Consider the following 26,997-nt stretch of genomic DNA (forward strand, 5'->3'; position numbering starts at 1 on the left):
ATTGTTTCACAATAAAGATTACTTATTTTACCCTCTTTTCTTGGTTCTTTGTGAATTGGATGCGTACATAGCTGCAGAGTATGCTCGTAATGGTAAAAAAATGAATAATACATTTCTAAAAACTTGCATCAAAAGGGCGCTCCACAATTGAATACAGTAAGTGTAAATAAAACAAAAGTATTTCTTAAAAAAAAAATAAAACAAAAAAAAAACAACCCAAAACAAGACACATTACACATTTCGGCTGCATGCAGCCCTCCTTAGGTGGCAAGACGTTGATCTGCTGCAGTGAGCCTGTCATTTATCAGACTACAGTTCTTGAACTTGGTAGGCTTCATTAATGACTTAACTAGTACAGGTGGTGATAGCCTTAAAATACTATGTGCGCACGTTGCATACTGTCCCTGCAGAAATGTCTGCAGCGATTTAAAGCGCACACGTGCGCTTCAAATCCCTGCAGAAACAGTTCGAAATGAAAAAAAAAGTCAATTCCATGCGCTCTGACTGCAGCCCCTCCCATAGACAGAGCGGCAAAGCGCAGGAAAGAAGTGACATGTCACTTAGAACGAGCGCTTCGGGCAGCAGCCAAAGCGCTGCGCTCTAATACGCCACGTGCGCACGGCTCCTGCACAATCTCCATAGATTGTGCAGGGGACGCAGGACGCATGCAGTTACGCTGCGGTGCAGATCGCAGCGTAACTGCATGCACTTAGGCAACGTGCGCACATAGCCTTAGACACCATCTTGCATTTATTAGGTTCACAATAATGGATTTAGAGATTCAGATAGTTCTTCCAAGAATTACCGTATTTTTTGTTTTATAAGAAGCACCGAATTAGAAGACGTACTCCAAATTTAGAGAAAAAAAAGGAAAATAAAAAAAAAAATGGGGTCCGTCTTAACCCCTTTACGACCGCCGATACGCCTTTTAACGGCGGTAAATAAGGGTACTTTTTCCGATCCGCCGCTTTTTAACGGCGGTCGGAAAAAAGGGTCTAGCGCCCCCCAGAGTCAGAAAATTTCCGGGGTCTCAGCTGCCGGGGGTAGCTGAGACCCTGGAGATCATGATTCGGGCCGGTTTTTCCGGTCCCCGCTCACCTGATGACCGGTATACACCGTATACCGATCATCAAGTTATAGTAAATGACCGCGCCGGTAAAAAATGATTTATCTCCCATCTGGCATGATCAAACATGCCAGATGGGAGATAAATCTTTTTCCCGGTTCCCTCCGGTCCCCCGGTGTCCCCAAAGTGCCCCCCCCGACCCCCAACCCCCTCCCGAAAATCCAAGATGGCCGCGCGCACCGGCAATCACAGCAGCGCGCCGGCCGCATTTACAGTGTTCCTATGGTTTCTGTCGTATGTGCCATAACACATACGACAGAAACCTGCTCCCTAGGCCCCGCCGGGTCCCCCCCTACCCCCCCCTGGTGTTCCCCGGTGTCCCCCGGTGTCATACATACCTGTCGGAGCCCTGATCCCCCGCGGCCCCCTCCTCCGGCTCCTTCTCTGCAGACTCCGGTCACATGAGCAGAGCGCAGCTGTCAGCTTCCTGTGTTCAGGACGCTGGCTGCTCGCACTCTGCAGCTGTGACCCAGGGAGAGTGGGTGCAGATTCTTTGCACCCACTCTCCTCAAATGGAGGGTCTGCCCTCCTAGAAAATGGGGGATACGTTCCCTGAACGTGTCCCCCATATTCTAGAAGGTCCAGAGGCGACGTGGGACGTCCAAATGGATTATTGTGGATTTTTTTTTTTCTTTTCAATAAATTGGTCAATCAGGGAATGTTTGGGGGAGTGTTTTTTCAAATAAATTTTTTTTTGTTGTCAATTTTTTTTTTATTACTGTCAATTAGTTATGTCGGGTATCTGATAGACGCCGTGACATAACTAATTGCTGGGCTTGATGCCAGGTGACATTACACACCTGGTATCAACCCCATTCATTACCCCGTTAGCCAACGCACCAGGGCGCGGGATGAGCTGGGGCGAAGCGCCAGAATTGGCGCATCTAATGGATGCGCCACTTCTGGGGCGGCTGCGGCCTGCTATTTTTAGGCTGGGAAGAGTCCAATAACCGTGGCTCTTCCCATCCTGAGAATACCAGACCCCAGCTGTCAGCTTCACCTTGGCTGGTGATCTAATTTGGGGGGACCCCACGTTTGTTTGTTTTTTTTAATTATTTATTTATAAATAATTAAAAAAAAAAAACAGCTTGGGGAGCCCTCCAAATTGATCACCAGACAAGATGAAGCTGTCAGCTGTGGTTTGCAGGCTACAGCTGTCTGCTTTACCCTAGCTGGCTATCAAAAATAGGGGGGACCCCACGTCATTTATTTTAATTCTTTTTTTTTTTTTTGGGCTAAATACAAGGCTAGGCATCCTTTAGTGTCACATGAAAGGCAGGTAAGGGGAGCTTCCTCGTTCCTGCGGCGTCACACATAGCGATGTGTGCTGCCGCAGGAGCGACGAACTACATCGTTACTGCTGCAGTAACGATAATCGAGAATGGACCCCCATGTCACCGATGAGCGATTTTGCACGTTTTTGCAACGATGCAAAATCGCTCATCGGTGTCACACGCAGCAACATCGCTAATGCGGCCGGATGTGCGTCACCAATTCCGTGACCCTAACGACTCCGCATTAGCGATGTCGCAGCGTGTAAAGCCCCCTTAACAGTGAGAAATTTTTTGATACAGCAACAGTTTTGTGAAGTACCTGTGGATTCAAAATGTTTACTATACTCCTGAATAAAATCCTTGAGGGGTCCAGTTTCCAAAATGAGGTCACTTGTGGGGGGTTTCTGATGTATAGGTGCCCAAGGGGCCCTGCTAATGTGACATGGTGCGCGCAATTTACTTCAACTTTTCCAAAATTCAAATGGTGCTCCTTCCATTCCAAGCCCTCCCATTTATCCAAACAAAGGTTTTTGGCCACATGTGTGGTATCCCTGCGCTCACAAGAAATTAGATAACAACCTGTGGGGTACACGTTTTGTTGTTGCCTCTTGAAAAAGTGAAAAATGTGTCGCTAAATCAACATTTTTGTGAAAAAAATGAAAATTTCAATATGGCAACCTAAGCTTATCAAATTCTGTGAAGTATTCGTGGATTCAAAATGCTCAATATACACCTAGATTAAAGCCTTGAGGGGTCTTATTTCCAGAATGGGGTCACTTGTGGGGGACCTCCACTGCTTAGGCACCTCAGGGGTTCTCCTAATGCAACATGGCGTCCGCTATTGATTCCAGCCAATTTTGCAGTCAAATTGCACTCCTTCTCTTCTGAGCCCTGTAGTGTGCCCAAACAGTTGATTTCCACCACATACAAGATATCAACAAACTCAGGAGAAATTGCGCAATAAATTTCATGGTGATTTTTTTCCTGTTACCCTTGTGAAAAAAAAAGCTACCTGGTTGAAGTAACAATTTTGTGGTAAAATTTTATTTTTTTATTTTCATGGCTCAACGTTATAAACTTCTGTAAAGCACCTGGGGGTTCAGGGTACTCACCAAACATCAAGATAAATTCCTTGAGGGGCCTAGTTTCCAATATGGGGTCACTTGTGGTGTTTTTTTGCTGTTTACGTACCTTAGGGGTCCTCCAAATGCGACATGGTGCCCGCAATCTTTTTCAGCCAAATTTCCTTTCCAAAATTCAAATATTGCTCCTTCCGTTCCAAGCCCTCCCATTTCTCCAAACAAAGGTTTCAGACCACAAGTGAGGTATCACCGCGCTCATAAAAAAGTGGGTAACAAACATTGGGGTCACATTTTTGGAATTACCTCTTGAAAAAGTGAAAAAATTGATGCTAAAGCAACATTTTTGAGAAAAAAATGAAAATTTTCAATGTGACAACGTAACGTTATCAAAATCTGTGAAGTACCTGTGGATCCAAAATGCTCACTATACCCCTAGATAGAAGCCTTAAGGGGTCTAGTTTCCAAAATGGTGTCACTTGTAAGGGGTTTCTGCTGTTTAGGTACCTTAGCGGACCTGTAAATGCAACATGGTGCCCGCAATCTATTTCAGCCAAATTTGCTTTCCAAAATTCAAATATTGCTCCTTCTGTTCCGAGCCCTCCCATTTGTCCAAACAAATGTTTCTGACCACATGTGGGGTATCGGCGCGTTCATAAGAAAGTGGGTAACACGTTTTGGGGTTCATTTTGTTGTGTTATTTCTTCTAAAAGTGAACAAATTTGGGGTAGAGCAACATTTTAGGTAAAATTTTATTTTTTGCTTTTTTTCATTCCACTTTGCTTTAGTTCCTGTGAAGCACCTGAAGGGTTAATAAACTTCTTGGATGTGGTTTTGAGTACTTTGAGGCGTGCTGTTTTGAGAATGGTGTCACTTTTAGGTATTTTCTGTCACTTAGGCCTCTCAAAGTCACTTCAAATGTGATGTGGTCCCTAAAAAAATGGTTTTGTGAATTTTGTTGAAAAAATGGGAAATTGCTGATGAACTTTGACCCCTTCTAACTTCCTAACCCCAAAACATTTTGTTTCAGAAATTGCGCTAATGTAAAGTAGACATGTGGGAAATGTTATTTATTAACTGTTTTGTGTGACATAACTCTCTGGGTTAAGGGCATAAAAATTAAAAGTTTGAAAATTGCAAAATTTTCATCAAATTTCCGATTTTTTCACAAATAAAAGCAAAAAATATCGTTCTAAATTTATAACTATCATGAAGTACAATATGTCACGAAAAAACAATGTCAGAATCACCGGGATCCGTTGAAGCGTTCCAGAGTTATGACCTCATAAAGTGACACTGGTCAGAATTGCAAAAAATGGCCTGGTCATTAAGTACAAAACTGGCTTCGTCCTTAAGGGGTTAAACACTGGGTGCAGAATTATTAGGCAAGTTGTATTTTAGCGGATTTTTTTTATTATTGATCAACAACTATGTTCTCAATCAACCCAAAAGACTCAAAATAGCAAATCTTAATATTTTTGGAAGTTGGAGTGGTTTTTTTTTTTTGATTTGGCTATCTTAGGAGGATCTCTCTTTGTGCAGGTAACTATTACTGTGCAGAATTATTAGGCAACTTAAAAAAAAAAAACAAAAACAAATATATTCCCATCTCACTTGTTTATTTTCACCAGGTAAACCAATATAACTGCACACAATTTTGAAATAAACATTTCTGACATGCAAAAACAAAACCCAAAACAATTAGTGACCAATATAGCCACATTTCTTTATGATAACACTCAGCCGCCTACCATCCATAGATTCTGTCAGTTGCTTGATCTGTTTACGATTAACATTGTATGCAGCAGTCACCACAGCCTCCCAGACACTGTTCCGAGAGGTGTACTGTTTTCCCCACCCTTTAGATCTCATTTTATGAGGGACCACAGGTTCTCTATGGGGTTCAGATCAGGTGAACAAGGGGGCCCATGTCATTATTTTTTCATCTTTTAGACCTTTACTGGCCAGCCACACTATGGAGTAGTTGGATGCATGTGATGGAGCATTGTCCTGCATGAAAATCATGTTTTTCTTGAACGATACCGACTTCTTCCTGTACCACTGCTTGAAGAAGTTGTCTTCCAGAAACTGGCAGTAGGTCTGGGAGTTGAGCTTCACTCTATCCTCAACCCGAAAAGGTCTCACAAGTTCATCTTTGATGATACCAACCCATACCAGTACCCCACCTCCACCTTGCTGCCGTCTAAGTCAGAGTGGAGCTCTCTGCCCTTTACTGATCAGCCTCTGGCCCATCCATCTGGCCCATCAAGAGTAACTCATTTCATCAGTTCATAAATGTGCCATGTGCCTTTTTTGCCCAATACACTTCTTGCGACCCTGTTGGCTATTTGCCATGAAACGCTTGATTGTTTGGTGATCACGCTTCAAAAGTTTGGCAATTTCAAGACTGCTGCATCCCTCTGCAAGACATCTCACAATTTTGGACTTTTCAGAGCCCGTCAAAATCTCTCTTCTGACCCATTTTGCCAAAGGAAGGGAAGTTGTCTAATAAGCATGCACCCCTTATATAGGGTGTTGATGTCATTACACCACATCCTCTACTCATTACAGAGATGCACATCACCTGATTTACTTAAGGCTAAGTTCACATTTCCGCTAAAATCTATCAGTCACAATCCGCTGCTCTTGTAAACAGCGGAATCCGTTTAGCGGATTCCGCTGCTCCCATAGACTTGTATGAGCAGCGGCTTGTGACTGATGATGCTGCGTTGCACCCGCCGCCCGACTGATCAGTCGTGGAACGACTGACCGCCGGGCGGGAGGAACGCAGCATGTAACGTTTTTTGAGCAGCGAGATCCGTCGGATTTCGCTGCGCATGCTCTCTGGCTCCCTGCACACGTCACCAGCTTTGGTTGGTTACCCGATATTTACCCTGGTTACGGTGCAAGGAGCCAGCGCTAAGCGGTGTAGGCCCGTAACCAAGGTAAATATCGGGTAACCAAGGTAAACATCGGGTGCTTTGCTGTTACCCGATATTTAGGCTGGTTACGTGTGCAGGGAGGCCGACACTTCCCCGCTCGGCCCCGCCCCCTCCCGCACTCCGCACATGTATGTACACACACACACACCTGTCCCCAGCCATGCAGACAAGCACTGACACCCTCGTCTGGCCCCGCCCCCTGCTCGGCTCCGCCCCCTCCCGCACTTTGCATGTGCACACACACACATACATGCACATACACACATTCACTCACACATACACTCACCTGTCCCCAGCCATGCAGACCGCAGCACTTCTACTGACATCCTCAGCGCCTGGCCCCGCCCTCCGCTCGGCTCCGCCCCCTCCCGCACTTTGCATGTGCACATACATATATACATACATACATACATACATACATGCACATACACACACTCACTCACTCACACATACACTCACCTGTCCCCAGCCATGCAGACCGCAGCACTTCCACTGACATCCTCAGCGCCTGGCCCCGCCCCCCGCTCGGCTCTGCCCCCGAACTCCGCCCCCCGCACACAACGGAATCCGACAAAGAATTCTGTTCTTTGTCATCCGTTGTACAGCGTTGAACAGCGCATCAGTCACATGCGTCAAGCGACGCATGTGACTGATACAAATCAACGGAAATGTGAACTTAGCCTAATTGGTTGTTGGCTCTCAAGCAAATACAGCTTGGAGTAGGACAACATATATAAAAATTATCATGTGATCAAAATACTCATTTGCCTAATAATTCTGCACGCAGTGTACACCGGTGTTGTCTTATCGGATGGGGCGGCAGCGGTGGTGGAGCGGGGGTCACAGGAGGTAGAGGCAGTGCTGGCAGCAGGTCAGTGGCGATAGCTTAAGCTGCAGTGGATATCTGGTGGACCAGGCTGGTGCGGCAAGTGTCCCAGTCTGTCTGTGGTCCATGATTTAAAGAAATGGCGCCTGGACTGACGCATGCGCAGATGGAGCTCTCATCCAAGAGCTTCATCTGCGCACGCGATGACTCCCGGCGCCATCATTTGAAGCCGGGACCACAGAAAGAATAGGACACCCACCGCACAGCCACCGCAGTCCATAAAGCCACCCGGCTGCACAGAATGGCAGCCAGCAGGTAGCCGGCCCACGCACACAGAGAGGCCGCCGGCACTGACAAGTACCCGGCCGTACGCACGCATGGAGAGGCACCCTGTCGGCCGCCTGCACGCACCGCCGACAGGCACCCAGCTGCCCGAACGCACTCTGCCGCCCGCATACAGTGCCGCACAGACAGCCCCCTGCCAATTCACTTCCCGGTAAGTTACATTCGGATTTTAAGGCACACCCCTCATTTTCCTCCCAAATTTTTGGAGGAAAAGTGTATTTTTATAATCCGAAAAATATGGTACTTGAAGTGGAGAACTATTCAGCGCACATCTAAAGAATGAAATTCTTCTTAAGACTATGTGCGCACATTGCGTAAATACATGCAGTTACGCTGCGCTTTGTAGCGCAGCGTAACTGCATGCGTCCTGCGTCCCCTGCATAATCTATGGAGATTGTGCAGGGGCCGTGCGCACGTGGCGTTTGAGAGCGCAGCGCTTCGGCCGCTGCCCAAAGCACGCGTTCTAAGAAGTGACATGTCACTTCTTCCGTGCGCTTTGCCGGCAGCCCCTGCACTGTACACAGGAGCTGCAGGCAGAGCGCATGGAATCTGCTTTTTTTTTTTTTTTCACTACGGACACTTTCTGCAGCAATTTGAAGCGCACGTGTGCTCTTCAGATTGCTGCAGAAAATTCTGCAGTGACTGTACGCAACGTACGCACATAGCCTTACTGTTCAATGGATTCCCACAATAAAATGTTAGAATGATTCATTGAGACATGAAAACACAAACTACTTTTGAATTAAATTATGGACCTAACAAACCTTTTCAGCCATTGATAATTTGCTAGATGTTGATCAAAGTTGATCAAAGTTTGTAGTTAAGGCACAGTGATGAAAAAAATAAAAAATGTAAAAAAAAAAAAAAATAATAATAATGGGAGCAAAAACAATGTTGCGTTTATATTTTTGTTCAGTAACTATACAGTTAACTGCAATTTTACACTTAGAAAACAGTTTAAAGGTAGTATATCAATTAGTTACACCCAAGGCTACCTTTTTACCGTTAGGGTGCGTGTAACCTTGGTTATATCTCCATTGGCAGGTAGAGGAAAGAGAGAAGGAAGGTCATTTAGAGATCTTTCTAACTGTTGAATCCCATGAGAATGATATAAAATTGGAACAACCGTTGTGTTCCATAGGTGAATACTATTGAGGCTGTATCATGGTCCTGGGATGTTTTGTGTGTGTCACATTTTCACAGGTGGAATTCTAAATTGTTTTAATCTATTTCATTAAAAATTGTTTTTAGATATACTAATTGAGGTAGCCTTGGGTGTAACTATACAGTTAACTGCAACAGAACATCATTCCTCGGCCCCTTCTATAGACAGCCTCCTGCAGGTTATTGCTCCTCAGCCCCTATTTACACCCTCCTACAGCAGTATATCACTCCTCCACAGAAAGCATACGGCTACAGGCTGCAGCACCCAGCCATGTGTTTATCTTATCTGTGTATCAAAATAAGAGGAACCGCATCGGTTTGTTTTTTTTTTGGTTTTTTTTTTTTAATAATTATAAAAACAAGTGTGCAGTTCCCTCAATTTTGATAACTGGCAATGAAAGCTCGACAGCAGGGGGCTGGTATTCTCAGGCTGGGGAGGCCCCTCCTCAATAAGCCTCCCAGCCTAAAAATGAGACCCCCATTGCTAATATGTAAGTGAAAGTAAATAAAAACAGAAAAAAAACCAAAAACGGATTTTTGTGTACTCACCGTAAAATAGGTTTTCTCTTAGCCATCATTGGGGGACACAGGACCATGGGTGTTATGCTGCCTATCCATAGGAGGACAATAAGTAGATGCAAAAGCATAGCTCCTCCTTTGCAGTATACACCCCCTGGCCGGGCCAGGCAACCTCAGTTTTAGTACACAAGCAGTAGGAGAAAAACCAGTAAAAACTTCTCAACAGAGGAACATGAGAAAAGAAGGGTCATAACCAAATAAGGTACTGAGAGAACCAAGGTCCAACAGGGCAACAGGGTGGGTGCTGTGTCCCTCAATGATGGCTAAGAGAAAACGATTATACGGTGAGTACACAAAAATCAGTTTTTCTCTGACGCCTCATTGGGGGACACAGGACCATGGGACATCCTAAAGCAGTCCATGGGTAAGAAACATAAAAGACGACAACACAACCCAAGGACTAGGAACCAGTCCCAGACAGCCTGGAGCACCTACTGAGAGAGGTGCTCTACTGCCGTTTGCAGAATTTTCCTACCCAGATTTGCCTCAGTTGAAACCTGGGTATGGACTCTGTAATGCTTTGAAAACATATGTAGGCTAGACCAGGTCGCAGCCTTACACACCTGCTCCACTGAAGCCCGATGCCGAATGGCCCACGAAGTGCCAACTGCTCGCGTGGAATGAGCCCGCAGCCCACTAGGAATGGGCTTGAGTTGCAAGCGGTAGACTTCCTGGATCGCAGAGCGAATCTAGCGAGCCAGAGTCGCCTTTGAAGCTGCCTGTCCCTTCTTAGGCCCCTCAGGAATGACGAACAAAGAGTCAGTTTTCCTAAAGGAGGCTGTCCTGGATATGTAATATCTGAGAGCTCTGACGAGGTCTAACGAATGCAGAGACCTTTCTACCCTATGAACTGGGTGTGGACAAAAGGAAGGCAGAACAATGTCCTCGTTCAAATGAAACGGGGTAAGAACCTTTGGAAGGAAATCCGGAAGGGGGCGCAGAACCACTTTGTCCAGGTGAAAGATCAGAAAAGACTTGCGGCAAGAGAGTGCTGCTAGCTCCGAAACCCGTCTGATGGACGTAATTGCCACCAGGAATGTTACATTCCAGGACAGAAGAGCAAGGGAGGATTCCTTGAGAGGTTCAAAGGGAGACCTCTGGAGACCGTCCAGAACGAGGTGGAGGTCCCATGGGTCCAGCGGCCATTTGTACGGGGGAACTAGATGGGAAACGCCCTGGAGGAAAGTCTTGACTTGCGTATTTTGAGCCAGGCGGCATTGGTTGAAGATTAAGAGCGCTGAGACCTGCCCTTTAAAAGGGAACTGAGAGCCAACCCCGCTTGCAAGCCAGACTGTAGAAAGTTGAGAATTCTGGGGATGGCCAGAGGCATAGGCTGGACGTTAGTTTTCCCTGCACCATGAGAGGAAGATTTTCCACGTACGGTGGTAAATGCGGGATGAAGCAGGCTTTCGGGCGCTGATCATGGTGGAAATAACCGCGGGGAAGAATCCCGCTCTTGTTAATACCCAGGTCTCAATGGCCATGGCGTCAGCTTAAGGGATCTGGATGGGAAATGGGCCCTTGAGTCAGCAAGTCTGGGATGTCTAGAAGGCACCACGGTGCGTCTGAGCATTTGTACTAATTCGGCGTACCAGGCGCGCGTGGGCCAGTCCGGTGCCATCAGTATCACCGGGAACTCCCTCTGCCTTGATCTTCCTGATTACCCGCGGCAGCAAGGGTAGAGGTGGAAATATGTAAGGCAGGCGGAAGTGGTGCCAGGAGCAGACTAGAGCATCTGCGCCGATGGACTGCGGGTCACGTGACCTGGCTATGAAAGCAGGTACCTTTGCGTTCAACCTTGAGGCCATTAGATCCACGTCTGGTGTGCCCCAGCTAGTGCAGATGTGTAGAAACACTTCTGGGTGGAGAGACCATTCTCCGGCGGCCAGGCCTTGGCGACTTAGAAAGTCTGCTGCCCAGTTCTCTACCCCCGGTATGTGTACCGCTGATACCACTGATCCCGTCGATTCAGCCCAGCTGAGGATCTTGTGGGACTCGAGATAAGCCGCTTTGCTGCGGGTGCCCCCCTGCCGATTGATATAGGCTACAGCTGTCGCATTGTCCGATTGGACTCGAATCTGACAACCCGCTAGCAGAGGGCAGAGGGCAGAACGCTCCGAGTGCGAGGAAGATCGCGCGGAGTTCCAGGATGTTTATGGGTAGGGAAGACTCCTGGGGCGTCCAACGTCCTTGAGCAGTGGGGGTGCCGGTACACTGCTCCCCAGCCTAGGAGGCTGGCGTCCGTGGTCAGGACCAGCCAGTTCACTGGGAGAAAAGATCTCCCCTTCGATAGGGATGAGGACCGAAGCCACCAGCGGAGTGCGTATGTGACTGAAGGCGTCAGGTGAAGATGTGTGTCCAGGGAGAAGGGGCTCTTGTCCCAGGCCGCTGGAAGGGCTAGCTGCAGTGGGCGGAGGTGCAGTTGAGCAAAGGGTACTGCTTCCATAGCCGCCACCATCCTGCCGAGCACTTTCATGCTGAATCGAATGGAGACGGAGGATGTAGAAGGCAGCGTACCGCTCGTTGAAGAGCGATCGCCTTGTCCTGAGGGAGAAAGATCAAGCCCCAACGGGTGTCCAGGGACATGCTCAGGAAGGTGATGGATCGTGATGGGATCGGGGATGATTTGTCTAGATTCACTAGCCACCCTAATCGGGATAGGGTGTCCACAGTGATCTGTACGCTGGTTGAGCAGTCGCGGAAGGACGGGGCCTTGATGAAGAGGTCGTCCAAGTAAGGGAGAACGACTACTCCCCTGGTGTGAAGGACGCTCATGGCGGCCGCCATGACTATGGTGAAGACCCTTGGTGCAGTGGCAAGGCCGAAGGGTAGGGCTACGAATTGAAAGTGGGAGCCCTGAACTGCGAAGCAGAGGAACTTTTGGTGATCTGGGGCGATGGGTATGTGCAGGTACGCTTCCTTGATGTCTATGGAGGCGAGGAATTCCCCTTCGACCATGGATGCAATAATGGACCTTAGGGACTCCATTCTGAATCTCCGTACATGCACATGTTTGTTCAGGTGTTTGAGGTCCAGGATGGGTCGAACTGACCTATCCTTTTTGGGGACCACAAAGAGGTTGGAATAAAAAAAACCCGAACTTCTCGTCGTCTGGGACAGGTATTATCACTCCTGCTGTTTGGAAGACACAAGGTCTCGCACCCATTTGTAGTCTGTGGCGGCAGCCCAGATGTGTTGAAAGAGCCGCAGTCGACCTCCTACAATGAGTGTGTCTTCCGGGGCGCCAAAGGAGTCATGAGGGAGGAAAACGTCGTGGACGAGTCTCCCTAGTCCTGAACTGTTTCGGTCTAGGCTGCCATGACGAAGTGGGTTTCGGGGAGAGCTGAGAAGGTCAGTCTCTGCGTAGTCCGCGGGGACAGCACGGGATGTCGACCACCCAAATGAGTACCGAAAGGAGCGGAACGAGGACTGTGGACGTCTGGTGAAGGTCGTCCTGGACTTCAGCTGGGGGAGGGAGGTACTCTTTCCTCCCGTGGCATCAGAAATGAGCTTGTCCAGACGTTCGCCAAACAATCGGTCTGGAAAAAAGGGAAGGCCCGTGAGAGACTTCTTGGAGGCAGAGTCCGCTCGCTATTGTCGGAGCCAGAGAGCTCTACGGATGGCTATGGTATTTGAGGCGGCAAACGCTGCGCAGGTAGCAGCGTCCATGGAGGCCTGTATGAAGTACTCCGCCGCAGCGGCAATTTGAGCTGTTACCTCTGTGAAGGTATTAGTGAACTGGGATTCCTCAAGCGAAGTGTTAAGGGATTCTGCCCAGACCGAGATTGCCTTTGCGACCCACACAGAGGCAAAGGAGGGCGAGAGGGAGGAACCCGCAGCCTCAAAAGCAGAGCGGGCGAGATGCTCCACCTGTCTGTCTGGTCCTTGATGGAGGAACCATCGGGCAAAGACAGGAGCGTCTTTGTGGTAAGGCGGGAGACCGTGGGGGGGGGCGGTCTGCCAAGGGCGGATCGGCCCAGCCCTTAGGGGCAGGTGAGGCAAAAGGGTACTGGGACTCCATGAGTTTTCGGTTACCGAAGCGCCTGTCAGGCTTCTCCCTTTGCTTTGTGAGGATATCCTGAAACTCTGGGTGATCAGCGAAAACCTTTTGGGATTTCCTTGCCCTCTTAAAGGAGACTGCATGGTCAGTGGTAGTGGATGGGGGATCCTCCACATGCAGAGTTTGGTTGATTGCTGCGATAAGGGAGTCTATTGCAGTTTGATCATCTGGGGAGGATGAAACCAAGGAATCCTCCTGGTACAAACAGCATTCCCCCTCCTCCAGCTCTTCAGAAGCCGTGGAGCGTGTGGGAGAGCCTGCCCTGTGTGCTCCCGAGGGAGAGTCATGGGGGCCATGAGAAAGTGCTGGAGACACCCGGTCGTGTGCTCTTTTCCTGATCCCTGCAACCGGTGAAGCATGTGCCTGGATTACCTCAGAAGGATCCTCCATAGGGGTATCCTCAGGCTGCGTTCCGTCCAGGGGCCCAGAAGGGTGTGGAGGACGACATTGCATAGCCAGAACCAGGTTCTGTGACAGTTTTTCCATGGATTGGGACAGAAACTGTGCCCGTTCCGGTGGGCTGGGAGGCCTACGCTCTGGGCTGACAGTTGCGGCGGTGGGGTCTTGGGGGGCTATAGGGGCACAGGAACCAAAGAGAGAAGAGGTGTGTTTACGTGTTAGCTCAGCGTGGCAGGCAGTGCAGGCTGAATAATTATACTTTTTTAACACCCACTCCACTATCATAGTGATAATTTAATTGCACATTTACATAATATAATTGTGTGTGGTACATAAAGACCGTGGATAAATCGCACCAACGTACAACACAACAAGGAAAAAAGGCGATCAAACATCCAGTGCAATTAAAAGGATATTTATTGAATAACAGGTGCAAGGTGTGGAGACAAGCATACAGACACTCTCCACTATTATCACTGTGTATTGGTGGACACCACCAGTCGTATACCCCTTCTGTGTATGCTTGTCTCCACACCTTGCACCTGTTATTCAATAAATATCCTTTTAATTGCACTGGATGTTTGATCGCCTTTTTGCCTTGTTGTGTTGTACGTTGGTGCGATTTATCCACGGTCCTTATGTATCACACACCAATTATATTATGTAAATGTGCAATTAAATTATCACTATGATGGTGGAGTGGGTGTTAAAAAGTATAATTATTACCATTGTTGCTGTGTTTTGCACAGGTTCCTTCTTTTTGACGGACATGGACTACCGGGCTAAGGAACAGGCCTGGCTCGGTCAAATTGAGCAGGATTTTGGTACGGAGGAAACAGGCATACTACCTGATGGGTGGGGGACTCCAGCGAGTGTGGTGAGGCGTTCCGTGGTGAGCAGCATTTATTTAAAAATCGGTGTCTGTGGGACCCGTCGTCCAGTGAGAAGCAGCCCAGGATCCAGCGTCGCAAGAGGGGGTACGTGGAGGCGACACTCCACGTTCCCGCCTGTTGAAGGTATTGGGAGATCGGTCCCAAAAGGAAACTGTCGCCCTCAAAAAATAACAAAACCTTGAAAGATGTGCCTCCTACAGACACTAAGCTAAAACTGAGGTTGCCTGGCCCGGCCAGGGGGTGTATACTGCAGAGGAGGAGCTATGCTTTTGCATCTACTTAGTGTCCTCCTATTGATAGGCAGCATAACACCCATGGTCCTGTGTCCCCCAATGAGGCGTCAGAGAAAAAAAATTACCGTACTTTTCAGACTAGAAGAAGATGCACTTTTTTTCCCCCAAATGTTGGGGGAAAGTGGGGGGGGTGCGTGTTAGTCTGAATGTAGGGCATGGCTGCGGGGAATGAGGGTGCTGTGGTGGAGCGGGTCATCGGCGGCATGCGCATGCTGTAGCAGCGCCTACCGTGACCACGTGCGCCCGCTCATTGCATATGCATGCATCCTCCCACCCATGACATCTCAGCACTGAAGCCAGTGCTGAGAGGTGAGTGGGATGATTGGCAGGGGAGCCGGCTCACGTGATCACCCCTGGCAACTACAGCCTGGAGTGATCATGTGTGGCTATATTCACTGCCCCCGCACATCATTATCAGCGCGGGGTGCGGTGAATAAGTACGGTATACTCACCGGTCACTGTTCCCTGCAGCATCGTGATGTCCTCCTGTTTGAATGCCCGCTGATGTGTGTGGAGCCGTGCGCACAGCGATAACGTCATCCCTGTACGCACCGCTCTCCACACACATCAGCGGGCGGCAGACAGGAGGACATCGCAATGCTGTTGAGAACGGTGTTCAGCTCCACAAATGTCAGCGGCGATGCTGCTGGCACCAACAGGAAGACTAGCGATGTTGCTGGAGTGAGGAAAGGTGAGTATAAACGTTTATTTTTTTTATGTGCCACAGGATAGAGGCCATTTAGCAGGATGGGGGTATTTAGCAGGATAGGGGACTTCTATACAAAAATGGGGATTACTACCAGGATGGGGTACCTTAGTAGAGAATTTGGGGACATTACCCTCATAAAAGTGTCAGCAGCAGATCCTCGCCCCATAACAGTGTGTCATGACCACATTTTTTCCTTAAAATTTTATTTTACTATTCTCCTCCTCTAAAACCAGGGTGCGTCTTATAGACCGGTGCGTCTTATAGTCCGAAAAATACGGTAGGTCAGATTTGAGGTCATCTATGAAGAAGGATCTGATGGAGGCAATACTATTTCTCAGAACAAATTCATACACTGCACAAATGGTATTCTGCACATTTTTGTTGAAAACGTTTTTTTACCCTACTTACTGCATAGTGTATTGCATATTTACAATTAAAGTTTTTAGAGTTCTAAACGTTTATACCAATAAATCTATTGAAATCAGTGAAATTGAGGAGTTGGAGGTTTGGCTTACCGACTACACAGCCCTGAATTAGACAGCCTAAGCAGGGCTTATTGGAACAGCGATTCAATGCAGTATGTGATGAATATTTTTTCATAAGAATTTGGGAAAGTTACAAAATGTTCTATAAATGTCTGTTCTATTCCTGATCAAAGAATCTAGGCTTTTCGTTCAAATTATTCTGTGCTGCACTTCAGCTGCATGATAAGTAGTGATGTCACCATTTTACCACAGTAAATTTATCAAAAACATGACTCATGTACAGTTGAAACCAGTTTACATACACTATCTAGAAAAGACACACATGCATGTTGTTCTCACTATCTGAAACCTTTCCTTTTTTAGGCCAATTAGGAATCAAAATTCTTATGACTTTAAACTCTATCGAAAAAGAGCCCGAGCGAAAAAGAGCCCGAGCGAAAAAGAGCCCATCTACCGGTCACTGCGGAGGGACTACACACTGGCCCCATATCTGGAAAGGTTACGCCACCCCAAAGACAGGCAGACATTGAGCCTGTACAGACTAAGTGCCCACAGCCTAGAGGTGGAAACAGGGCGACACCGACAGACATACAAGCCGCGGGAGAACAGACTGTGCCAGCACTGCCAACAGGGGGCTCTGGAGGACAAGGTGCATTTCCTGCTGCACTGTAACAAATACTCAGCAGTGAGTATTTACGTTCTACACAGCGGCCTGAGCTCTTATATACAGCGTGTTAGAATGTGTATATAAGAGCCCGGTGGTGGTGGCCACATCTTATAGTCAGGTTCCCTTTAAAATGATAGACATATCTTCCAAGTACAGAAACCCTATTCCAAAGAAAAAAGAAACTGAGAACTGGGGTCAGGGGGAGGGAAAACAGGGGAGGAGGGGGTAACATATTGAGAATAGGTATTATTCATATTTCAAGCACCCAACGTGGGTGCATAATCCCGGTTCTCACCCTTTATGGATTGTGCGGGACCCACCGACACCAAAATAGACCTCCACTATTTTAGTGAGATCTCCCTCTACAGCAGTTCACCTTGATATCAAAGTTATTTCTATTTGCCAAATGCCAGAATAATGAGAGAAAATGTTTTAAGACATTTTTATTACTTTATTACTTTACATACACTAAGAGTACTATGCCTTAAAACAATATAGGGCAGCCCATATGATGATGATGTGTCTTTGGAAGATTCTGATAAATTTATTGGCAACATCTGAGTTAATTAGTGATACACCTGTGGATGTATTTCAATGAACACCTGAAACATACTCCTTTGTGTAGCATCATGGGAAAAGTCAAAAGAAATCAGCCAAGCTCTCAGGAAAAGAACTGTGGACTTGCATAAGTCTGGTTCATCTTTGGATGCAGTTTCCAGATACCTGAAGGTGCCTCTTTCATCTGTACAATTATACCAAAGTACAAACAAGATGGGAATGTCCAGCCATCATACCGCTCAGGAAGGAGACAGGTTCTGTGTACCAGAGATGAACGTGCTTTGGTCAGACACATGCATATTCACCCAAGAACAAAAGCATCTTGTGAAGATGCTGGCGGAAGCTAGTAAGATTGTGTCATTATCCACAGTGAAACTAGTACTGTATCAACATAGGCTGAAAAGCCACTGCCAGGAAAAAGCAATTACGCCAAAAGAAACATAAATAGCCAGATTAATGTCTGAAAATGCATAGGAACAGAGACCTTAAATTTTGGAGACATGTACCGTTATCTGATGAAACTAAAATGGAACTGTTTGGCGGAAAAAGGGAGAAGCTTTAAAGCCTAAGAACACCATCCCAACTGAGAAACATGGTAATGGCAGCATCTTGTTGAGGGGTTGTTTTGCTGCAGGAGGGACTGGTGCACTTCACAAATAGATGGCATCATGAGGAGAGAAGATTGTGGCAATACTGAAGCAACATCTCAGGACATCAGCCAGGAACTTGAATCTTGGGAAGAAATGGGTCTTCCAAACGGACAATGATCAGGAAGCATACTGCCAAACTGGTTACGTAGCTTAGGGGTACTTCTCACATAGCGAGATCGCTGCTGAGTCACAGGTTTTGTGACGTACCAGTGACCTCATCAGCGATCTCGCTGTGTGTGACACTAAGCAGCGACTTGGCCCCTGTTGTGAAATCGCTGATCGTTACACACTGTTCTGGTTCATTTTTTGCACTTTGCTTAGTAACCCGATGTGTACCCTAGCGCTACGTATACAGGGAGCCAGCGCTGGCAGCCTGTAAGCGGTGTACGCTGGTAACCAGGGTAAATATCGGGTAACCAAGCAAAGCACTTTGCTTAGTTACCCGATATTTACCCTAGTTACCAAGCGCAGCATCGTTACACGACTTGCTGGTGGCTGATGGCTGGTGAGATCTGCCTGACTGACAGCTCACCAGCGACCATGTAGCGACGCACCAACGATCCCTGCCAGGTCGGATCGCTGGTGGGATCGTTGGTGCGTCGCTACGTGTGACCCAGCCTTACGGATAGCAACGTAAATGTCAACAACGATAACAAAATCAAAAAGGATAAAGTCAATGTTTTGGAGTGGCCATCACAAAGTCCTGATCTCAATCCTATTGAAAATTTATGGGCAAAGCTGAAAAGGCAGGTGCGAGCAAGATGACCTAAGAACATGACTCAGTGACACCAGTTCTGTTGGTAGAATTTGGGCCCATTCCTCCTAACTATTGTGAGAAGCTTGTGGAAGGAGATCCATAACATTTCACCCATTCATACAGTTTAAGGGCGATGGTACCAAATACTAATGATATGTATGTAAACTTTTAACTTTGCAAAAAGTAATAAAAATGCCTTAAAACATTCTCTCTCATTATTCTGGCATTTGGCAAATAGAAATAATTTTGGTTCCTAACTGACCTAAAATAGGAAAGGTACATTCTGCTTTTATGTCAGATAGTGAGAAAAACCTGCAGATGTGTCTGTATAGAGCAGGGGTGGCAATTCATTTTCCCATGGGGCCGCATGAGAAATTGGGATGGTTTTAGAGGGCCGGACTAATATAATTAACTCCGTTCTACAAAATACTGTATATAGTATATATACTATCCTTCATAAACAAACAGTAAGTTAAACAATACAAAGTCAATGAAAATATGGGGGTCAGTAGGAGCCATACACACTGGCCGCGGGGGCACCGAGGGCCATACACACTGGCCGCGGGGGCGCCGAGGGCCATACACACTGGCCGCGGGGGCACTGAGGGCCATACACACTGGCCGCGGGGGCGCTGAGTGTACAGGCTGGCAGCACTGGAAGACGCTTAGGGCCAAAGCTTGCAGCACTGCAGGATGCTGAGGGCACAGGCTGGTAGCACTGCAGCAGCAGAGTCTGAGGGCTCCTCGGGCTGCCTTCTGAGTACCTGTGTATCTGCTTCTTCTATTGCAGGCATAGGGGGACCTGAGAAGACACAAGTACTCCTCTCCTGCAGGCACACTGCACTCACCCTTTGCTACTGGTTCACATTACCTGAGTTGCAGAACAGACGTTTTTGAAGTGGCCGCTGTGGAGATGAGCCGGTCACATGTGAGGATCCTGGGTAGAAAGCGCAGGCAAAGGGGGCGTGGCCAGCGTCGAGAGAGCCGCAAGCGGGGACAAGGAAGGCATCAGAGGAGCATGTGTGCGTGTCCAGCATTGAGGGGGCGTGGACGACAGCAAAAGGGGCATGGCCAGCAGCATAGATACCATGGAAGGCATCCAGTGACTGTGGCCAGCATCCAGAGGGGGCGTGACTAGCAGCAAGAGGGGGTGTGACCAGGAGAGTCCAGCGGCGTGGCAGTCGCTTACCACTGCACTGCGGGATACATAGCTCCCGGCCGTGAGAGCGGGGCTGAGGCATAAAATCGTAAATCAGGCCATGCCTCCATCTCTGAGCTAAGACAGGCGGGCCGGTCACAGACAGCAGGCGGGCCGCATCCGGCCCGCATCCAGCCCTCGGGTCACCCCTTGCCCAGGTCTGGTATAGAGTGGAGGGAAACGTCCGGTTTCAACTGTATGGGGAGTCAGTAATGCAGTAGTGCAGTTGGTGTTAGAATCAGGGAAATTAAAGAGTCGGAGTTGGAGTTTTGGCTTACAGACTCCACAGCCCTATTCTGCTGCAGTACATCGCTCCTCATCCCCTTCTATAGACAGCCTCCTGCAGCAGCACATCTCTCCTCATTCCCTTCTATAGACAGCCTCCTGCAGCAGCACATCTCTCCTCAGCCCCCCCTCTATAGACAGCCTCCTGCAGCAGCACATCTCTCCTCAGTCCCTTCTATAGACAGCCTCCTGCAGCAGAACATTGCTCCTCATTCCCTTCTATAGACAGCCTCCTGCAGCAGCACATCTCTCCTCAGCCCCCCCTCTATAGACAGCCTCCTGCAGCAGCACATCTCTCCTCAGTCCCTTCTATAGACAGCCTCCTGCAGCAGCACATCTCTCCTCATTCCCTTCTATAGACAGCCTCCTGCAGCAGCACATCTCTCCTCATTCCCTTCTATAGACAGCCTCCTGCAGCAGCACATCTCTCCTCATTCCCTTCTATAGAGAGCCTCCTGCAGCAGCACATCTCTCCTCATTCCCTTCTATAGACAGCCTCCTGCAGCAGCACATCTCTCCTCAGCCCCCCCTCTATAGACAGCCTCCTGCAGCAGCACATCTCTCCTCAGCCCCCCCTCTATAGACAGCCTCCTGCAGCAGCACATCTCTCCTCAGTCCCTTCTATAGACAGCCTCCTGCAGCAGAACATTGCTCCTCATTCCCTTCTATAGACAGCCTCCTGCAGCAGCACATCTCTCCTCAGCCCCCCCTCTATAGACAGCCTCCTGCAGCAGCACATCTCTCCTCAGTCCCTTCTATAGACAGCCTCCTGCAGCAGCACATCTCTCCTCATTCCCTTCTATAGACAGCCTCCTGCAGCAGCACATCTCTCCTCATTCCCTTCTATAGACAGCCTCCTGCAGCAGCACATCTCTCCTCATTCCCTTCTATAGAGAGCCTCCTGCAGCAGCACATCTCTCCTCATTCCCTTCTATAGACAGCCTCCTGCAGCAGAACATTGCTCCTCATTCCCTTCTATAGACAGCCTCCTGCAGCAGCACATCTCTCCTCAGCCCCTTCTATAGACAGCCTCCTGAAGCAAAGCATAACAAGGCAACCTGAGGACAGGTAAAGGCCTCATGATCTGCCAGTTATGGTGGCACAATATTTTAGTGTAAAAAAAAAAGAAAAGTTTTTTCAGTCAACTTCAAGTTAATATAAAGTACATGAACGGTCAAGCTTCCAGACAACAGTAATACTTTGAGGGGTGCTGTTTGGTATCCCTTTTGGGGTTTTTGCAATATATGGGCCCTTCAATGTCACATCGAAACGAATTAGCTCCCTCAAACAAGTACTTAAAAAATGAGAAATTGCTGCTAAACCTTTAGGCTGTGTGCGCACGTTTCAAAGTGTCCATGCTGCAAATTCTGCAGCGATTTGGCAGTGCATGTGTGCTCCAAATCAGGGCTGTGGAGTCGGTAAGCCAAACCTTCGACTCCGACTCCGACTCCTCAAATTCTCTTGCACCGACTCCGACTCCGGCTCCGACTCCGACTCCTACATATATTGCTTAGTTAGGTGAAAAATTTATTGTAGTACATGAATATGTGTATGTGAACATCAGACATTTAATAATTTTTATGATACGATAATCAAGATATTTGGATAGAACATAAAATATATTTATTGGAATACAACTTTAGAACACAAAAAACTGTAATAAGTTGTAAATATGTAATACACTATGTAATATACAGTAGATTACATATATATCTTGTGTGTGTATATACACTGTATATATATATATATATATATATATATATATATTACATATTTACAATTTATTAGTTTTTTGTGTTCTAAAGTTGTATTCCAATAAATATTTTATGTTCTATCCAAATATCTTGATTATTGTATCATAAAAACAATTAAATGTCTGATGTTCACATTGTACTACAATAAATTTTTCACTTAAATATAAGCATTATACTAAATGTTATTATTTAGTAAAATATTCAGCACATTCTGCATTGCACTCCTGTCCCCAATTTATTATATATTTTAGGAGTCGGAGTCGGTGCATTTTATACCGACTCCGACTCCACCAAAATGAGCTCCGACTCCGACTCCACGACTCCGACTCCGACTCCACAGCCCTGCTCCAAATCACTGCAGAAACACTGCGTAATGGATGAAGTGTGTGCAGAATAGATGCAGATTTCATGCACTCTGGATGCTGCCTCTCCCATAGACAGAGCAGCATCCATAGCGCACGAAAGAAGTGACATGTTGCATTTTTAAATACAGAAATTGTCAAATTTTTGACTCTCAAAAAGCTGCGTTCAACAAAGCATTGTGCGCACGGATTATGCACACTCATACAGTGCCTTGCGAAAGTATTCGTCCCCCTTGAATTTTTCAACCTTTTCCCACATTTCGGGCTTCAAACAAAGATAAAAATGTAAATTTTATGGTGAAGAATCAACAAGTGGGACACAATTGTGAAGGTGAATGATATTTATTGCTTATTTTAAATTTTTGTAAAAAATAAAGAACTGAGAAGTGGGGCATGGAATATTATTCGGCCCCTTTAAAGTTAATACTTTGTAGCGCCACCTTTTGCTGCAATTACAGCTGCAAAACGCTTGGGGTATGTGTCTATCAGTTTTGCACATCGAGAGACTGAAATTCTTGCCCATTCTTCCTTTACAATCAGCTCGACCTGAGAGGTTTGGATGGAGAGCATTTGTGAACAGCAGTTTGCAGCTCTTTCCACAGATTCTCGATTGGATTCAGGTCTGGACTTTGACTTGGCCATTCTAACACCTGGATACGTTTATTTGTGAAACATTCCATTGTAGATTTTGCTTTAGGTTTTGGATCATTGTCTTGTTGAAAGACAAATCTCCTTCCCAGTCTCAGGTCTTTTGCAGACTCCAACAGGTTTTCTTGAAGAATGGTCCTGTATTTTGGCTCCATCCGTCTTCCCATCAATTTTAACCATCTTCCCTGTCCCTGCTGAAGAAAAGCAGGCCCAAACCATGATGCTGCCACCACCATGTTTGACAGTGGGGATGGTGTATTCAGGGTGATGAGCTGTGTTGTTTTTATGACAAACATCGTTTGGCATTGTGCCCAAATAGTTCGATTTTGGTTTCATCTGACCAGAGCACCTTCTTCCACATGTTTGGCGTGTCTCCCAGGTGGCTTGTGGCAAACTTTAAACGACACTTTTTATGGATATCTTTGAGAAATGGCTTTCTTCTTGCCACTCTTCCATAAAGGCCAGATTTGTGCAGTGTACGACTGACTGTTGTCCTATGGACAGACTCTCCCATCTCAGTTGTAGATCTCTGCAGTTCGTCGAGAGTGATCATGGGCCTCTTGGCAGCATCTCTGATCAGCCTTCTCCTTGTTTGACATGAAATGTTTGAGGGATGGCTGGGTCTTGGTAGATATGCAGTGGTATGATACTCCTTCCATTTCAATATGATCACTTACACAGTGCTCCTAGGGATGTGTAAAGTTTTGGAAATCTTTTTCCAACCAAATCCGGCTTTAAACTTCTCCACAACAGTATCACGGACCTGCCTGTTGTGTTCCTTGGTCTTCATGATGCTATCTGCGCTTTAAACAGAACACAGACTATCACAGAGCAGGTGCATTTATACGGAGACTTCATGACACACAGGTGGGTTATATTTATCATCAGTCAATTAGGACAACATTGGATCATTCAAAGAATCTCAATGAACTTCTGGAGTGAGTTTGCTGCTCTGAAAGTAAAGGGGACGAATAACATTGCACGCCCCAATTTTCAGTTTTTTTTATTTTTCACAAAAACTTTAAAATAAGCAATAAATATCGTACACCTTCACAATTGTGTCCCACTTGTTGATTCTTCACCATAAAATTTAAATTTTTTTATCTTTATGTTTGAAGCCAGAAATGTGGGAAAAGGTTGAAAAATTCAAGGGGGCTGAATACTTTCACAAGGCACTGTAGATTGTGCAGGGGACGCAGGACGCATGCATTTACGCTGCCGTGCTAGACGCAGCTTAAATGCACGAAATTATGTAACGTGTGCACAAAGTCTTAGGGTATGTCCGCACGCTGCGTTCTGTCAAGTGTAGAAAAAAAAACCGCACCTTCTGGCAGACTGGACAACTAAACACTGCGCTTGACACAAAAAAAAAAATGCATCCAAAACGCATGCATTTTGCATGTGTTTTTGACAGTGCGGTCCCACGGCAATTCAGCTTTGCTACATGCCCACTGACAGCAGACACAGACAGTCGCGCAATGAGGATGAACTTCACGCGACTTTATTGTTATCGAGCGGCATCACTCAAATTACCCGCGGCCACAGCTGAAGTCCTCCACCTGACCGCGAGTAACCTGAGTGACGACACTGCAGATTACGCGGCTCACTTCAGTTGCTGCGTGGAGCTCACAGGAGCGGCGGTGTTCTACTTCCGCTCCTGTGAGCTTCATGTAGCAGAGCTGAAAGCGTTGTGGGACCTCATTTGGATTACATTGGACCTGGATGGGTATTTGGGGATTAATAAAGTGGTCAAGGGGTGGGGGTTTTTTTGTCTTTTATTCCAAATAAAGGATTTTTTGGTTGTGTGTTTATTTTCTTTAACTTACAGGTTAATCATGGAAGGTATCTCGGGGAGACGCCTGCCATGATTAACCTAGGACTTAATGGTAGCTATGGGCTACCATTAACTTCTTATTACCTCGATTGCCACTTAACAAGGGCAATTCGGGATGAGCCGGGTAGAGTTCCCGGGACTGTCGCATCTATTGGATGCAGCAATTCTGGCAGCTGCTGGCTGATGATTTTAGGCTGGGAGCAGCCTAAAAACGATAGGCCTCCCCAGTCTGAGAATACCAGCCTTCAGCCATGTGGCTTTACCTTGGCTGGTAAGAAAATTGGGGGGGGAAGAAACCGCACGCCGTTTTTTTTAAATTATTCATTTTACTGCACTACATAGACTTGCCCACCGGCGGCTGTGATTGGTTGCAGTGAGACAGTTGTCACTCAGCGTTGGGGCGTGTCTGAATGCAACCAATCATAGGCGCCGGTGGGTGGGGGACGTAGGGAATACGAGATGGAATAATGAGCAGCCGGCATTTTCAAAAGCTGGAGAGATGCAGAGATCGACCGACAGCCAGACAGAGAGACCTGCATTTTGTTTGTCAAAAAAACATGCAGAACGCAACAAAAATGTAGTCCACGTGCATTTTGGTTGCGGTTAGACACACTTCATTGATTTCAATGGGTGCAAAATGCAACCAAAACGCACAAAACTAGTGACATACTGCTTTTTTAAACGCATCAATTTTTTCAAATATTTGGCATCCAAGACACTGCGTTTAAAAAAGCAACATGTGCATGGAATTTGCTGACTTCTCATAGGCCATGCTGGGGACGCACAACGCATGCATTTATGCTGCTGTTTTAAATGCTGCAGAAACGCGGGGAATAACGCAATGTGCGCACATGGCCTTATTCCTTCTACTATCCTAATAAAATAAAAGGACATTTAAACAGGATGCTAATGTAAAGAACACGTGAGAGGAATTGTGCTGTATGATGTGTAGAAGGGCTAAAAGTGTGTGGAAGGTTTGTCAGTAAGGGGAACAATTAGCTGAAACCTAGCACTAACCTGAGGTAGAAAAGGCCGGGATTCCAGAGCTCCACCACAAAGTGGCACTGGTCAGATTAGTATTGGGCCTGGCCACTATGGGGTAAATGTGCCTTCATGACTAGAGCTGTCCGGATCCCTCCCCCCAAAAATCAATGGGATTGAGCTGGAAGCAGCAAAGGGGCGATGGAGAGCAGCTCTGGCTCGGTGTGGACGGCACATGGCGCCCAGAGCTGCTCTCCATAACGCAGTTGCTGGTTCCGTCTGAAGCCTGGTCTTGGGGTCATACACTTGGATGGTAACGCAGTGTGAGAACAGCCTCCTGATGCTGGACGTGCATTGTGTCCGCCTCCCCTCTGTGCCAAGCACACAAGTTACAGAGGACGGACACAGACAAAGCGCTAGCGGTGGCCGCAGAGTATGTACAACGCTCTAGTCTGTACGCAGCGTGCAGCGACATATACAACACCGCCGTGTCAGGGTCTGTTCTCACTGCCGGCCGTGTCACTCACTACAACGGCGTGTATCCCCGCTAGAGCAAATTAAACCAACCTATAATAGTAGACATCGCTCTTGCCAGCGGACAAGCCTGACCTGCGGGTCACCTCTTCCTTCTTCCACCCCTGCGGCAGAGCCGAGCATTCCCAACGCTTCCTCTCCATTTCGCTGCCGGTCCGGTCACTCTTGGAGAAACCACCGCGCGTATCCCTCCGCAGATACTGGCGCGTATAGATTGGCTGAATGCTGCAAAAGATAGTACAGCTGATTGGCCAGCAGTTCAAAGGGGGCGGAGATGACTGCTCGACCACTATTGTTTCAGATAGGTCATGAAAGTGGCTTCCAAATATCGCGATACTTACGGCAGTGTGCTGAGGCTGAGGCGCTGTTACACCACGTGACTGTACCCGCTCACTCATTTCATTGTTGTTGAGTAGCACTTGTCCCTGATAGGACTAAAATGAAATTGTCAGGAGCAGGACATACTGAAAAGAATGACGAATAGGAAGAAATAAGTAAAAAGAGGGAACATGACGTATTGCTCTAAAAATATGAAGATGTGTAATAAGTTCCTTGTGCATCTTAGACATGAGATACAGCTCCCAACCGTCCCGGA

At 47.2% G+C, this 26,997-nt stretch overlaps 1 protein-coding gene across 2 annotated transcripts in view; it reads right to left on the reverse strand.

Moving 5' to 3' along the window:
- Nucleotides 1-26,634, reverse strand: part of MBD3 (methyl-CpG binding domain protein 3) — a 50,619-nt gene extending 23,985 nt beyond the window's left edge. The window contains exon 1 of one of the 2 annotated variants that reach the window (XM_075352616.1): nt 26,478-26,634. In XM_075352616.1, the coding sequence (XP_075208731.1) occupies nt 26,478-26,545 (68 nt within the window). In that variant the 5' untranslated portion in view covers nt 26,546-26,634. Of the gene's footprint in view, nt 1-26,435 lie in introns of both variants that reach the window. The other variant, XM_075352617.1, reaches the window with a different exon arrangement.
- Between the last annotated feature and the right edge of the window lie 363 nt (nt 26,635-26,997).

Source organism: Anomaloglossus baeobatrachus, chromosome 1, assembly GCF_048569485.1.
Source record: "Anomaloglossus baeobatrachus isolate aAnoBae1 chromosome 1, aAnoBae1.hap1, whole genome shotgun sequence".
In the NCBI taxonomy this organism is placed as follows: domain Eukaryota; kingdom Metazoa; phylum Chordata; class Amphibia; order Anura; family Aromobatidae; genus Anomaloglossus; species Anomaloglossus baeobatrachus.